The 14205-nt window shown below is 46.0% G+C and overlaps 1 protein-coding gene across 6 annotated transcripts in view; it reads right to left on the reverse strand.

The window, feature by feature from the left end:
• The window catches only part of PKLR (pyruvate kinase L/R), a 75232-nt gene that overhangs the window by 47163 nt on the left and 13864 nt on the right, over positions 1-14205 (reverse strand). For 2 of the 6 annotated variants that reach the window (XM_085639093.1, XM_085639095.1), the window contains exons 2-3: positions 11490-11672; positions 5534-5625 (exon numbers count right to left, since the gene is read on the reverse strand). In XM_085639093.1, coding sequence (XP_085495219.1) covers positions 5534-5625; positions 11490-11643 — 246 coding nt within the window. In that variant the 5' untranslated portion in view covers positions 11644-11672. Of the gene's footprint in view, positions 1-5533; positions 5626-11489; positions 11673-13017; positions 13248-14205 lie in introns of those variants that run through there. The other 4 variants (XM_085639092.1, XM_085639094.1, XM_085639091.1 and 1 more) reach the window with 3 other exon arrangements.

Below are 14205 nucleotides of genomic sequence, written 5' to 3' on the forward strand. Positions count from 1 at the left end.
TCTGCATCGAGGTCTGCCGCTCTAACCATTGAGCCACACTTATCCACTAATACAAAATACAGCACAGTTTAATAAAACAGGTTTGTGACAGCGACACCTCAAAGACTCCACAATGTTTCCAGTAAAATGGAAGTCTGCTGACTTGGCACTTCGGGAACCAGACAAGGCAAAGAGCTGGCTTGAGGGTTGGCAACAGCGTCACCCTATACCACTAATTTGCGCAACCAGAGGAACCTCAAAGGGACCATGGAGAGGTGCAGGCAACAGACACTTGCATTGGATAACCTGCAGGATTTCTAGCCTGAGGGAGCCCAAGGGATGGAACCGAGGTCCCCCAATGACACCCTGGAAAATCAGCTTTCAGACAGGACGCATGCTGGAGATCAGAGAGGAGGTGGTGTTGAAAAAGGAGAGCAGGCATTGGCCATGGGCTACTCTGGCACACATGGTAAACGGCCACTTGATGGGTAACAGTGTACAGCAAGCATGAGGGGAAACAGGACACAGGGCTCGAACATTTGAACTCCCCAAATGATCCTTTTGGTATACATTAACATTGGAATGACAGGCGCTCTGAAATGATGGGTGGGGATGGGCAGGAACCATGCAGGAAGGGGAGACTTTGTTGAGGAAGTTACTTGCATCATATGGTTCTCTCTTGTTCATGTAAAAGCACAGTCGACTTACACTGGGGAGCGGTGCCTTCTGAACCCACGCGGGCCAGCAGCCTGTTCTGGGACATTCAGTGTACTGCTGATAGGGCCCTATGGCCGAAAGAATGATGTTTCACCATGGCTGGCGGGAGCTCTTAGAAAATACTCATGGAATATTAATGGCATGGCGATATGATAGAGGGGAGTGGTCCTTCAGTATTTTAAGCAACATGCCCCGACATTGTTCTGCTACAGGAAACACACATGATGGGCAACACATACAGAGCTATAGATAGATAGATAGGGGGTATAAAATAATGATTGCTCACACAGGCTCTACATCGGGCTCCGGGGGGGGGGGGGTCACAAAGTTGCTTCCTCTAATGGCCCAGGGGACATGGTCCGAACCACACGGCAAATATGTGGCCCTATCGGAAATTTGGGAAGGCCCGACATTGACCGTTTGCTCCCTATACCGGCCACCAAGATTTGAATGCCTCCACGTTGCCAGACCTGGGTTCCCTGCCCCTACCATTGCCAGATGGAACTTTAATGTTGGGCAGTTACTTCAACATGGTGGCCAGCGAGGTCTGGGACCTCTCGACACAAAACGATGGGAAGGGTGCCAAGTCAGCTTCTCTACTTGCTGGCTGCAATCGGAATTGTGGCTCTGTGGAGAACACCCACAACCCGCAGGAATGGCAAAATACTTACAACTCTGTGCACATAGTGGCCTCTCCCGCATGGACTACCTCTTCACACAGCACCAGCAGGCACACCAATACTCTGAAGTCCAATACCTGGCCAGAGAGATCTTGAATCACTCAAAGGTGTGAGCAGTATTTAAACTAGAAACCCGGTACACAAGGGACAGTATGTTGGATAAACCTTTGGTACCTATAACAGCGCAGAGTGCAGGAGGGCCTCACTGAATGCACAATTCACTACTTTAAAGAAAATTTTACCACAGTGGACTCGGCCCTCCATATAAGAGGCATACAAAACAGTTTGTCCAGCCTGGCACTCTGCCTTAGATCTGTGATCAAGCGGGATAAGAGGGCCAGGCTGGACAAACTGGAGTAGGACATACAACTGGAATGGACAAGGTGCGTGCCATACTTTGTACCGCTTTGTTCGCCATAAGTTGGCAGGGTATGCTCAGACGTGAGTCCCTTGCTCACTTTGCCACTGGATTCAAGCAAGCATGGCTGAAGACGGCTGAAATGCCAGAAACCGGTCCTAGGAAGCTGGTTTCCGGTCCAGGGAAGGCATGGCTTGGCAGTTCGGGCTGGACTGTTCCCATGAGGCACAGAGTCAGACTGATTTGCATATGGCCATGTCTGAACTGGGGAGGCAGAGTGGGCTAAAGAACCGTGATGGATCAAACCCAGATCTGTTGACTGGGTGTGAGTGTTTGATTGGTTCTGATGCGCCGTCCATCACCACCCCCTTTTGTATACTTTGGCTCTGAAGCAACAAGAATACAAAACAAACTGGCCACTGAGGTCTCCCGGGTGGTACACAGAGCAACTGCTCACTGCCTGTATGAAGATGGGAATAAAGCTGGTAAACTCGTGGCCCGTTTAGACAAGGCGGACCAGTCTCGAAAGTGGGTATTCGACTTCAAAACAGAAACTGGGAGCTAGTTAGAGGGGGAAGGAGCTCAGAGCGGAGGTGTTTGCGGCCTATTACGCGCAGATATACTCCCCAGCTAGGACCAAGATGATTGAGGACGTGATTGACCTCCCCGAAGATAAGCTTCTCATGCCTAGCACAAGAGGATCTAAAATGTCTAGAAGCGGACAGAGGTGGGGGGGAGATGGTGGCAGTGAAAGAGGTGCAGCCGGGGAAAGCCTCAGGCACCAACAGTGTGCCGGTTGAGCTTTACAAAATTCTGGCAACAAAATGTGCACCACATCTATTAGCCATGCTCAAAGAAAACAAAAATCAGGGTTGTCTACTGCAAGACCAAATGTACGTCAGCATAGTAGCGAAACAGGGAAGCCCCCAGAGGACCACGCCTCATATAGGCCCATATCACGGTTGAGGTCAAAATACTGGCCAAAGTGTTGGCAATGTCGCTCAGAAGAGTGTTCCACTCGGATCATTCAGGCTTTATGCCTAACTGAAGCACAAGACTCAATCTCTGATGCTTAGTGCTGGGACAGAGGGACACCTTCAGTGAAAGTGTTCTGGTAATGTCACTGGATGCCAAAATAGCATTCGATTCGCTGGAGTAGAACCACATATCTGCAGTGTTGGACAAACAGGAATTCATCTCACAAATTATGCAATGGGTCAGCCTGCTTTACAAAGGCCCGCTATCCAGAGTTAGAGTGAACAGAGACTACACCTCAATATTCAAACTCCAATGGGTCACCAGGCAGGGTTGCCTCCTGTCCCCAATGATCTTTGCTCTGGTGTTGGAGCCTCTGGCAGCGTGGATACGTCAAGACCCACTGGCAGAGGGGCAAGAGCCTGTGACGATAAAACATCGCTGTAGTCACTGACCCAGAACCAATAGTGGCCAGACTAATGCAAGTACACATTTTGGTCAATATTCAGGATACACTCTAAATTGACACAAGCCCCTAATTAACCCACTGCGGGGTGGAATTCCGTGACTGCAGCCAGACAGTTGCGCAGAATGGAGCCCTCTACCTAGGAATATACATAACACGTGATGTGGGGTGGTGTTTTTTTTTTGTTTTTTTTTTTATACGAGCTGCATTTAGCCCTGCTGCTCGAAAGATTAAAAAGGGGATGCGAGGCACTGGCGAGCACTGCCACTTTCCCCGTTGGGTAGAGCTGCTCTATTTAAATGATGATGTTGCTGCGCTTCTTATACGTGCTACAAACCACTCCCCACGAGGTCCCCAAAGAGTAGTTGAAGGCACTCGAAGCAGAAGTCAGACTATTACTATAGGATGGAGGCCCAGCGCAGATTGCCCTGCCCAAACCAACGGTATGATGGAGGCATTGTATGATGGAGGCATTGTCCTCACAGATATTTAAAAGGTATTATTTGGCGGCACAATTAGTTACAGTTAATGACTGGGCCTGTCTGCTGCTGACCAAACCAGCAATCCATATAGACAGACATGTACCGAGGGTATGGGGATACTCGGAGGCCCTATATGGGGAGAGGAAATAGCTGACCTACCAAACGCTTCCAAAGTAGTGGTCAAACTCTAAATAGAGGTGCCAACACATCTGGAATGGAAAAAACAGAATTACGCAATCCACCCCACTCTGGGACACAGATGCTGGGGATCCAGAGGAGGCTGACCGGCTTTACAAAGTGGGATTTAATTGGTATCTCCAAAGTATGAGACGTGTGGGTTCATGGTGATGTACTCACCTTGCCAGACTTAATGAGAGAGTGCCTGTTGGTGGCTTCTGAGACTTACTGCCATATGCAACTGAATGAGTTGCGGGATGTACTATCGAAGGGCATGGATTAGCGGAATCCTCCTATCTGGAGAACAGACTATAGGGGTACCCCCAAGCCCAAGAAAACCGGGTCCCCGATGTATAAAAATATTGTAAACCACTCCCCTGATCCCTACAACAACTGATGAACAGTGGGAGAGGAATGTGGGCGACCTCAAAGATGGCGAGTGGGAAGAGTGCCTTGGTGGCAATAAAATCCGGCTTCAGACTGGTACAAGTGCAGTTCCTCCACTGCACCAACTACTCATGAACAACCCTGTTTAAGATGGGCAGAGTTGCCACAGATCTGTGCTTACGGGGTTGCAGGGAGACTAGATCCTTCCTACATATCGTTTGGGACTGCCCTGAAGTACAAATATTCCTGAATGTAAGATGATGTATACGACAGCGGAAGTTGTAACTGATGTTGATTTTATTTTGAAAATTCAAATAAACATGTGGGGGGGGAAATCGTGAGTCTTCAACCTGAATCTGGTCTGTTAGCCCTACTGCAGGTCAAGGTGCACACCCAGGTGTTAAAGTATAGGAGCAAGCTTAGAGTGAAAATTGGAAATCACAGGGCACAGAGAGGCAAGGTGCAGACGGGGTAACCCACCATGCCACGTCAGATTAGACCTAGCCATATGCAAATCAGCCATGGCCCTGCCCTAATACAAACAGTCCAGCTCGAACTCCCAGGCTACGTCCTCCCGGATCCAAAACACATGCATTCTAAGACCGATTACACGCTGATTGAGGCTCAGTCGACTTGATTCCAGTGGCATAGCGAGCAAGAACCCCACCTCTGCCGCATCTGGGCAGATCCCTGGCCACTTAGGGCATTGCATGCAACACAAAAAGTGATGGAAGAAATGCTTATAATTTGTGTAACCACTGGCAATCGCTTTGGGTAGCAAAATCAAATGATGGGTTTGAATGCTACCCCGAGAAATTGCCAATAGTTACTCCCATCCCTTTCTGTGTGTTCAGTTTGCTAAAAGCCACATGTTTGAAGCCTGAACGGTTTACTAAGCATGACTGCTCTCGTCCTCTACGACTTCCTGGATTCCAAACAAGACGTGGGCAGATCTACCCCACGTGAAGTTTAAATAACCTATTCATTCCGTCAATTTTTTTTGTTCCTTCTCGGTTCCTTACATAGAGAAAAAAGCAATATTGTTTCCTTGCTCTTCTGCAAATACTTACTGTCCAATCTCTCTAGTACTAATTCTTGTTTTACATCTCACTCACCCAACTTTAGGCAGCCGGCCAGGATTTACTGTTTAGGCAATGTTGTTTAAGGGTCAGGTGTAAACGCAAGGCCCATTTTTTTCATATCAAATTACTACCCCACAGCTCAAAAGGAGGATTTGTTGAGCGTGTCAAATTAATCCAGCAAGCACACATCCTTCTGTGCCTGTATATGGACCCTTACTGCATTGTCTTACCTCATGGGAACCATGGGAGAAATTTAGGCGTGCAATATTCATTCCAGCCTTTATCATCTCACAGAGCATTTCAACAGATCGTGATGCAGGACCTGCGAACAAAGAAAAAGGCATGATGTGAGATTCCTATGACTTGTGTGTTTTTGCTTGGGTTCACGCGACACAGGATGAAGACTCAGGACAGAACTTGGCCACAGGCTGTTGCAGAGAAGCATGGATTGCACTTCAGGTCTCGAAATGTGGCATGAGTTGTAGTAGATCCGACACGGTCTCAGACAGTGTGTCACATATCTACGTAGGGCACAACATGAAAAAAAAATGGAATAAAAACCATCACAAATAGTACAACAGGCTACACTGCCCCACATAAGGAGCTAAAAGACCACAGGTGGTGCTACGGGACAACGTCCAACCTTGAACACCCCATTACCGGGTGCTTAAGCTTCCACCCCGATCTCTAGGCACAGAACGTCACAAATCTCATTTTTTCTTACGGACACTAAACTTTACACATCTCACTCCCCAGGGGGCAGATGGTCTCATAAAGGGAAACATTATATTAATACATTGACGTGATATAGGACACAATAGCTGGAACGGCCAATGGCACATAAGAGCAGTAATAAGGAAAGGTAAAGCAAATGGGCACAATTTTGACATAAGAGGGCATGACAAGACAATGTGGTTCCAAAACCACTCAACTCCGTGGCCATACACTTTATAACTCAACTGCATGGGCTTCATCTATATGGTGAATAAGGACAGACAACACAAATTAGGCTGCAGACATAAAAGGAGTCACACAGGAATACTACCATTGTATGGATTTTACTTCGTGGGACTTTCAATTGCAAGTAAATACATTGAGACCTTTAAATTGCACATATTTCGATACTTTATATTGCAGTGTTTTACTTGGTAGAGAAATTCATGGTCTTGCTTGACAGTGCAGCGGTCGCCAGACAATTATGTGACTATCACTAGAGAGGGGCTTTGGCACTGCCAACATGCTGGGTGCCAGGACTACATGTTTTGATAGGGCAGAAGAGGGTGGTTCCACAAAAAAGTGACTGCCCACAACACAGTTGTGATCATTTTATTTATCCAGATGCCTAAGCTTTAACTTTCAGAAGCACACACACGACATTTGAATGTTATTAAAGGGTCTTAAATAGCAAGATAATTTACGCAGCACTAGGGTTCAAAAAAACACCCTGTCCTCAGCCTCACTCCTGGTTCTCAAACGAGTGTCTTAAAGCAAAGGGCATACGCAGGCTGTCAAACAGGAAGCCCACGATAACATCCGTGCTGCCCGCATAAACTATGACTGCATAACCACCAGTACCAAACAGAGCTGGGTATACTCCAACTGGTTAACCCTGGCTGAGGCTTTCAACATAAATGACTCCGTTATTTTGACATTTTTGCACATGGCTGCCCCAAATCGATTAGCCCTACAGAACTAACAATTCAACCACAGCAGGGGGTTGACCATTTTTCCTCAATTTATGCTCGACCAGTTAGAAAGCTGGATGTTCCAGTGGTTGAAAAATTAGTCCCAGAAAAGGTTAATGCAACCATTCCACTCTGCTTTACTCTTCAAGAAACTCATCCAGTGATTATGGCCATTGCCCCCCAGGAAGGCCTCGGGTCCAGATATAATCCCTGGCAATCTGTTTCGCTCTGACCCCTTGTCTGGGGACCCTATATAAATGCACTTTTGAATGAGATACTGGCAGGTGGGTGTGTTCTATATTCCTGGAAAATTGCAGAGCTCTTCTACATTTATAAAAAAACTGCGACAGAGGAACCCCAAATAGCTATCCGCTCATTAGCCTTACAGACGATTCGCAGAAGGTTTTCTGTCACCAGATCTTGGTTAGACTTCAGGACTGGATGGGCAAAGACTATGTTGTAACCATAATAGGTAGGGTACTGCTCTAAGATCAGAATAGATCAAATTATCTGTCTTGATCTTATTGTGGCTAAATAGCTCACATCATCCAGAGATCATTTATATCTGGCTTTGTGGACCTCAGGACAGCCTTTGATTGGTCCAGCGGCAGGGTCTCTGGTCCACTTTAGCTGCCACAGACAGGGATCATACCCTATTGGACATACTCCTCAGACTACATAATACCACCAAAATACCAAGACAGTAGAGGAGGGGTCAGTGGTAATCTAACCAATCACATTCCAGTCCTGTGTGGGGAAGGGCATGTACTTGCACCAACACTCTTCTCTTTGTACATCAATGTCCTACACCTGCACTGCTCTTTGCAGATGACAACCTTCTCCTCCTCCTCCCCCACACCCCATCACGGCTCTTAAACCTCCCACAAAAATTCTCGGGACACGGGTTGTTTGGAGGAGAATACCACAAAAACTAAAGTTATGACATTCCACCCACATACATTTTGTAGAAGCATGTTTCAATGAATGGGGAGCCCTTGAAGATAGTAGGGAACTTCGATTATTTCGGGGTCAGAACTGACAAGACTAGAACTTGGAAATCACTCATACAGAAGAGTGAAATGGTGAGGTTACACTCGGCCTCAGCAGTCTAAGAGACTTAAAGCATCTCCACACAAAGCTGTTGCTTTGTGGAGCGGAACTATGGGGGAAGGATCTCAAATATCAATGGCTTGATTAAAAAGCAAAATAATTTCTTGAGGTCCCTATTCAGCCTCCCACAGAGCATCCCCAAATTACTACTATTCTTCGAAACAGGCCCCAAAAGAGCGGGAGATTTGGTAATGTTAAAAACCCTCCTGTATGGAGTTAGATTGTGGTCCACCCCAGAGCTCGATTATAGGCAGACTCTGGTAGAAGGATTGAGCCAGCGCAACTCGCCATCACTCCCCTGGCTCAAGTTTGTTAAATTCCATCTCAACGACCCGGGTCTGGGCGAGTACTGGAACAAACCCTCAATTGGGACCGACGCTAAGGATATAGTCAAAGACCAATTCAGGAACAGAAATGCAATAGGTTATTATAGTAAAGCCAAATTACCATGCAAAACTGCCTCCACTAGAGAAATGTATCATGACCACATTCAACCTCCTTTAGCCAGCACCCTCTTTATAAGATTCAGGTTGGGAACACTACTTGTTAATAAATGTATACATAGTTGGAAATCCCACCAACTCACTGCAGCTGCCTGTGAGTTCTGTAGTCAAGAAACCAAGAATATCGAACGCAAGGTATTCTTTTGCCGCCCCAAGTAGGATAGGCCCTGGAGATGGTTAGCTTAAACCCCTATGCACTTTGAATGGAGTAAGACACTATTGGGAGGCCTACCACATTTTGTGGTCTGACAAGCCAGGCCCCATTTGTGGTTTTTTTTTTTTTTTTTTTTTTTTTTTTTTTAAATCAGTCGATATCTGTATATTATAGGACTACTACTTCGGACAAAAGCAGGATTGTCGTTCTAATTCCCAGTCCCAATATCGTAGGTACCATGCTCAGGTTTCACACCTCACCTTATTATTAGGTAATTGTGGGGTGTCATGTTTGGACAATTGTGTTACTGACGTTATAAAACCTTTCCTGCGCCTAGATTCTGGTTCTTACTTTTTCCCTTTTATCTTTATTCGACTGGAAATCCTGCTGCATTGTGTGTATTGTTGTTCTGTGGTATTGCTTTTGTTCCATCATGAACAGTGACTCGAGAGAAGTCAGGTGTTTTGATGCTTGTGGTTTTATTTTCCTCGACTAGAACAAGTATTCATTCTTTAAATCATATTGTGCACCTTATAACTTTTACAGGTTAGCCGTTATATCAAGTTACCATGACCTTGTAACTAGTTTTGACCTTCCAGATGGCATCCCAGATCTGATTTTAGCCCACATCTAAGTATATTTTTCTATCACAATTTTAAATAAAACTTCATTTTAATAGTACTATGGATTCTTCCTAGGTGCCTTAATGATTTTTAAATATTTATTTTTTGTACTTATGGCTCAAGAACCAAAATAAAGTATGTAATTGAATGAATTGAACTCTGTAATTGAGGTTTTTCTCTGGGAGAAGCACAGATGGGAGGAGGTCGGTATTTAACCTACATGGATTTTTAGGTCTGGCTTGACAGTGCAACTATCACCTGACATTTTAACTTACACCAATATTATTTTACACTTCTTTGCTTCCACACAAATACATATCCATTCTCATGCTCTTTACTTGTGATGCTTCACATTAGCAGACGCCATTTCTCTACATCCAGACCTACTAGCATTGCCAATGCTGGTTTCAATTGATCAGTCATTATATACGTGTAGACAATTATAATATACATGTTTAAGTAAGCTTATATATAAAAATGTGTGCACAAATATTTGCACATATAGAATGAGTGAGTAAAGCAGAGTTTTAAATCAATGTTTGTTAATTTGTAAATAAGATACAATTACATAAATATTTTAATCTAAAAATATTACGTTAAAAATGTATGTGATTTATTTGGTAAATTATACAGTAGGTTATTAAAATTGTGATAAGTTAATACGCATTGAGTAATTGAAAAAAGGATACTATTTACAAAAGGTATAGGATTAAAAAAAATACATATTTTTAATACTTTAAATGTACGTTTGTGTGGTAAGAGATTCCAGGGTTCAGGGACAGGTGGTGCATAGGTCGTGCATGGATCTTTAGGGTTCAAGGATGCGTAGTGCACAGGGGGTGGTAATGTTTTTTGGGTTCAGGGGTGGGGAGTGAATAGGGGTCTAAAGGATTTTTTACGGGTCCAGTGGGGAGTGAACTATAGGGACAGTAAAGTGTTTTTAGGGTTCAGAGATGTATATGGATATTAACCCCTTGAGTGCCCCGCCCTTTCCACGCCCTGTGCCGGGCGTTTCATTAGCGGGCGGGGCTCATGACGAGAGACTCGTCATGGGCACAGCGCAACCGCGGCCCATGACGAGACCATCTCGTCATGGGCACTCAAGGGGTTAAGCTGTTTGAAGGCCAGTAGTGTACAGAGGAAGTATGGTTTTTAGCGTTCATAGGTGGTTAGTGTACGAGAGAAGTCAGGAGATGTGGGGGTCACAGAATGGCAAGCGTACAGGGAAAAGAAGATATTTGGGATTCAGGGATGTGTAGGGTATACAAGAGTAGTAAGGGGTGTTTATGGGTGGGTAGAGTTGCGGGGCAAAAAGATTTTTAGGGTTAAGGAGTAGGTATCGTACAAGGGTAGTTATGGTTTTTAGGTATTAGTCATAGGACTTTCAATATGTTAAAAATATAAATATAATTAAATTAACAAAAACAGAAAGTATTTAAAGGCAATAGGTTTTATTAATCAGAAAATAAATGTAAAGTTTCATTATACAATTAAATCTAGAATAATTTTTTTAAGTAGAAAATTATATATATATATATATATATATATATATATATATATATACACTAAAGTGTTCTACACGGTGGTGAGGAGCCACGATTGCGGGACTTAAACATGGGCAGTTGCTGTGATGTTCCCCCTCCTGAGGACCCACTCTGGGGAATGAAATTGTTGTGCACGGAGCCTGTTTTAATAATTACACAGCATCCATTGTGGAAAGGTTAAAGGACTTCAAGACCCATAAAGCATACCTGCAAGGAAATCCCAAGAGGGTGGGGTCAAGTGTCTACATAGTCCCCTCAGCTGCAGTGACTTTTTGCATACGGCCAGTGATCAAGGGCTTATGAGCCCGAAACTTGTTTGGCAGTGTTACCGATGGAGGGTGTACTTCGCTGTTACTGCTACCCACAATAAATAAAGGACATTTCCTCACCTGTGATGGCGTCTCTTTAGCAGGGCAACCTGGAGTTTGTTTGTATTAATAGCGGCGCGCCTATTATTGTACTGTTTCGTGCAAGTTATTCAATGTTTATGTACTTTTGAACAAAAAAATGTAATAAAGATTTGCGATATAATTTAAAATAAATTTTTAAAAAACAGTGCGGCTGTACCAATGGTGCAGATGATGCTGGTGTTCCGGGCCGTGGTCGGTTCCGAGTCGATGTCCAGGAGGCAGAGGTGCTCCAGGAAGGTGTCCGCCATTGACGCATTCAGCTGCTGCTTCTGGAAGAAGGCCGTGCCGAGGTCATGGGTCAGCTGCGCCATGATGTCAGAGTAGCGCCTGTTGACTACTGCTGCCAAAAGGAAGAATTAAAAGGCGCTTGAATGTAAAAGCATAGAAAGTAATGACAGAAAAACAGCACCACCCAGACTCACATACCCCCAGGCCCTCCCGCAGGTACTAGCATCTTCCACAGGGTGACTCCAGTCGGCCCGGCACACCAAAAGACAAGGGGCCCACATTTGTGTATTGCCTTTCCACAAAACACTGCTTCAGCGAAGTTTTAGGAAAATAAAGGGGGTGGGGCATGTTTTATTAACTTCACTTAAGATTCTTTTTTAAAATGCACAGATTAGCTCACACTGCTGAGCCACACCTGAATGCAGGTGGACCACATCTGCTCAGGCCCCCTGCCCCCGCTCAATCAGCATACATTAATGGCCGGCCCCGCGAGAAAAATGGAGCCATACCTCTGCCCATCTGCCTCTAGAAAGGCCACTCAGGCACCCACTAGGCCGCATCCTAACAGCACAGACAGCCCCCAGGCTGCCCAAAAAACACATCCCGCAGCTAGAACTCGGCTACCGGCCCTTCGACCATTTCCCGAGTGCCCGCGTTACCAATCCGACCCTGTCCAGTACACCTCGGGAGCTGCCAAGCACCCCAAGCTCCTTTCAGAGCACCAGCAACTCCCAGAAACCACCGCTAACACGAGTCACCCAGGGCTCCCTAAAACTCCATCTCCAGGGGCCTGCCTTCCATTGGTGTAGCAGGTGCAATGGCGCCGGGACCCACTGAATCCTGGTTATTGCTAGATCTCACAGTTCAAAAAGAGGGCGGGGGAGGAGGGGTTTCCTTCTTTGCACTAGGGTACATGACACTGGCTAGGCCAATGCCCATCTCCACAGGTAACCAAAGCTCACACCATGCTCCTCCAGACACCCTTACACACCCTTTGACCCCCCCCCCCCTTCCCAATATATTCTCATTTCCTTTCTTTGGGGTGGGAGGGGGCTATCTCCACTTCTGGAGGTGGTTAATAATCAACACGAGGTCCCTGCGAGAAACCTCACAGCTCCGGGGTCTCGCTGGCAGCCCCAGGTGACCCCTGCCCTCTCTGGGTTTACAACTACACAGCAGACCACGCAGAGCTCTAGTCCTGCGCAGGTACACCCCACCCACCCAGCCCAGCTACTATGGTTATTAAAAAGAAACCCGGTCTCCTATTTAGAGGAAAGGACGGTTCCTGTGCAGTGAGAGGGTGCCTCGGAGCCCGTGTACGGTCGTCGAAGAATTAAGGTTTATTCCTGCGAGGGAGAGAGGGGGCCGCATTCTGGGTCGCGAAAAGTATCTAACACCGGCTATTTGTCCCCGGCATCAGTTAGTTAGGAACGAGGGTCCGTTCATTCCCACCTTACCGTCCATGGCGTTATCTTCAGGGGGGCGGGAGCCGACTAAAGACCCTTCCACACCTGCCGCGCCGCTCCCCTGACTCACGGTCTCTCCTCGCCTTAGGGACGCGGCTCGCGACGCGCCCACGCGCGCACTGCCTGGCCTGGTTAATGAGTGACCAATCCCCGCCTGACCCCGGCCGGCGCGCGCCGCAGGTCAGTGCACCACACAGCTGGTCCGCTCAAGGGTGGATCATAGGGCCCACTGCTCAAAGAGTGTTTTATCCCACATAATGCTTTAGGGCGTGCTTATCACATGAACATGCCCATCCTTAATACATAAAAAAATTGTTAAATAAAAAGGCGGGAATTGATGCACAAACAGGCAAATCCTTTTGCTTAAAGATAGCTTCCTTGCTTGCCATCCTACCTTTATTTGACAAAGGGACAAGAACAGAGGGAGCCTGCAGCAGAACCTGCTGTAATTTCTAGAAAAACAAAGTTCCAAAGCGCACTTCATCAGGTCTGGCTTTTTATTAGTCCAATGCACACCCGCACAGACATGCCCAAACGTGCCTTTGTGCATGCCTGCGTTTGCGCACGTTAAATTAAAACCAGACCCACTGACGTTGCCAATGCTTGTTTGGTGTGCAGATGCAGCGACACCCTTGGCAAACATCTGCTTCAAATGTAGAAGGGCACACTATAAAGGATTATCTTGCCGGGTACCGAGGCAGAAGAGACAGGCAGGAAAACATGCTGAACCTTGGAGAGTTATTGTGGCCTAACAGCTACGTTCCAGCCATAGCCACCATCAAGCTGGCCACACATTGCAAATTGAAGGCATGATCAGGGCCACTGGAATTGTGCGACGATTTTCGCATAACTATAAGTTTGCCGCATAATCTGCAGGAAAAATAAAATGTTTCTAGCTCAAGCACTTCAAACGTTACTAAAATGCACCAACACACGTTGCCATGCAGTGGAAGGATCTTTGCACAGGTTGACGGATCACTTTTCTGTAGCTTATTGCCGTTTGAGTGTTCAACTAGTACCGAGTTGCAACTAATGCCTAGGCAGCCTAAAGTTAAAAAATAAAAATAATAATGAAGTAATACTATCCAAAAATGTGTGGCATAATACCGTAGAATTTGCCTTTTCTTGCTGCATAATTTACTCAACCCTATTTGGTCGTCTCCTGCAGCATAATTCCAG

Source organism: Triturus cristatus, chromosome 12, assembly GCF_964204655.1.
Source record: "Triturus cristatus chromosome 12, aTriCri1.1, whole genome shotgun sequence".
Lineage (NCBI taxonomy): Eukaryota > Metazoa > Chordata > Amphibia > Caudata > Salamandridae > Triturus > Triturus cristatus.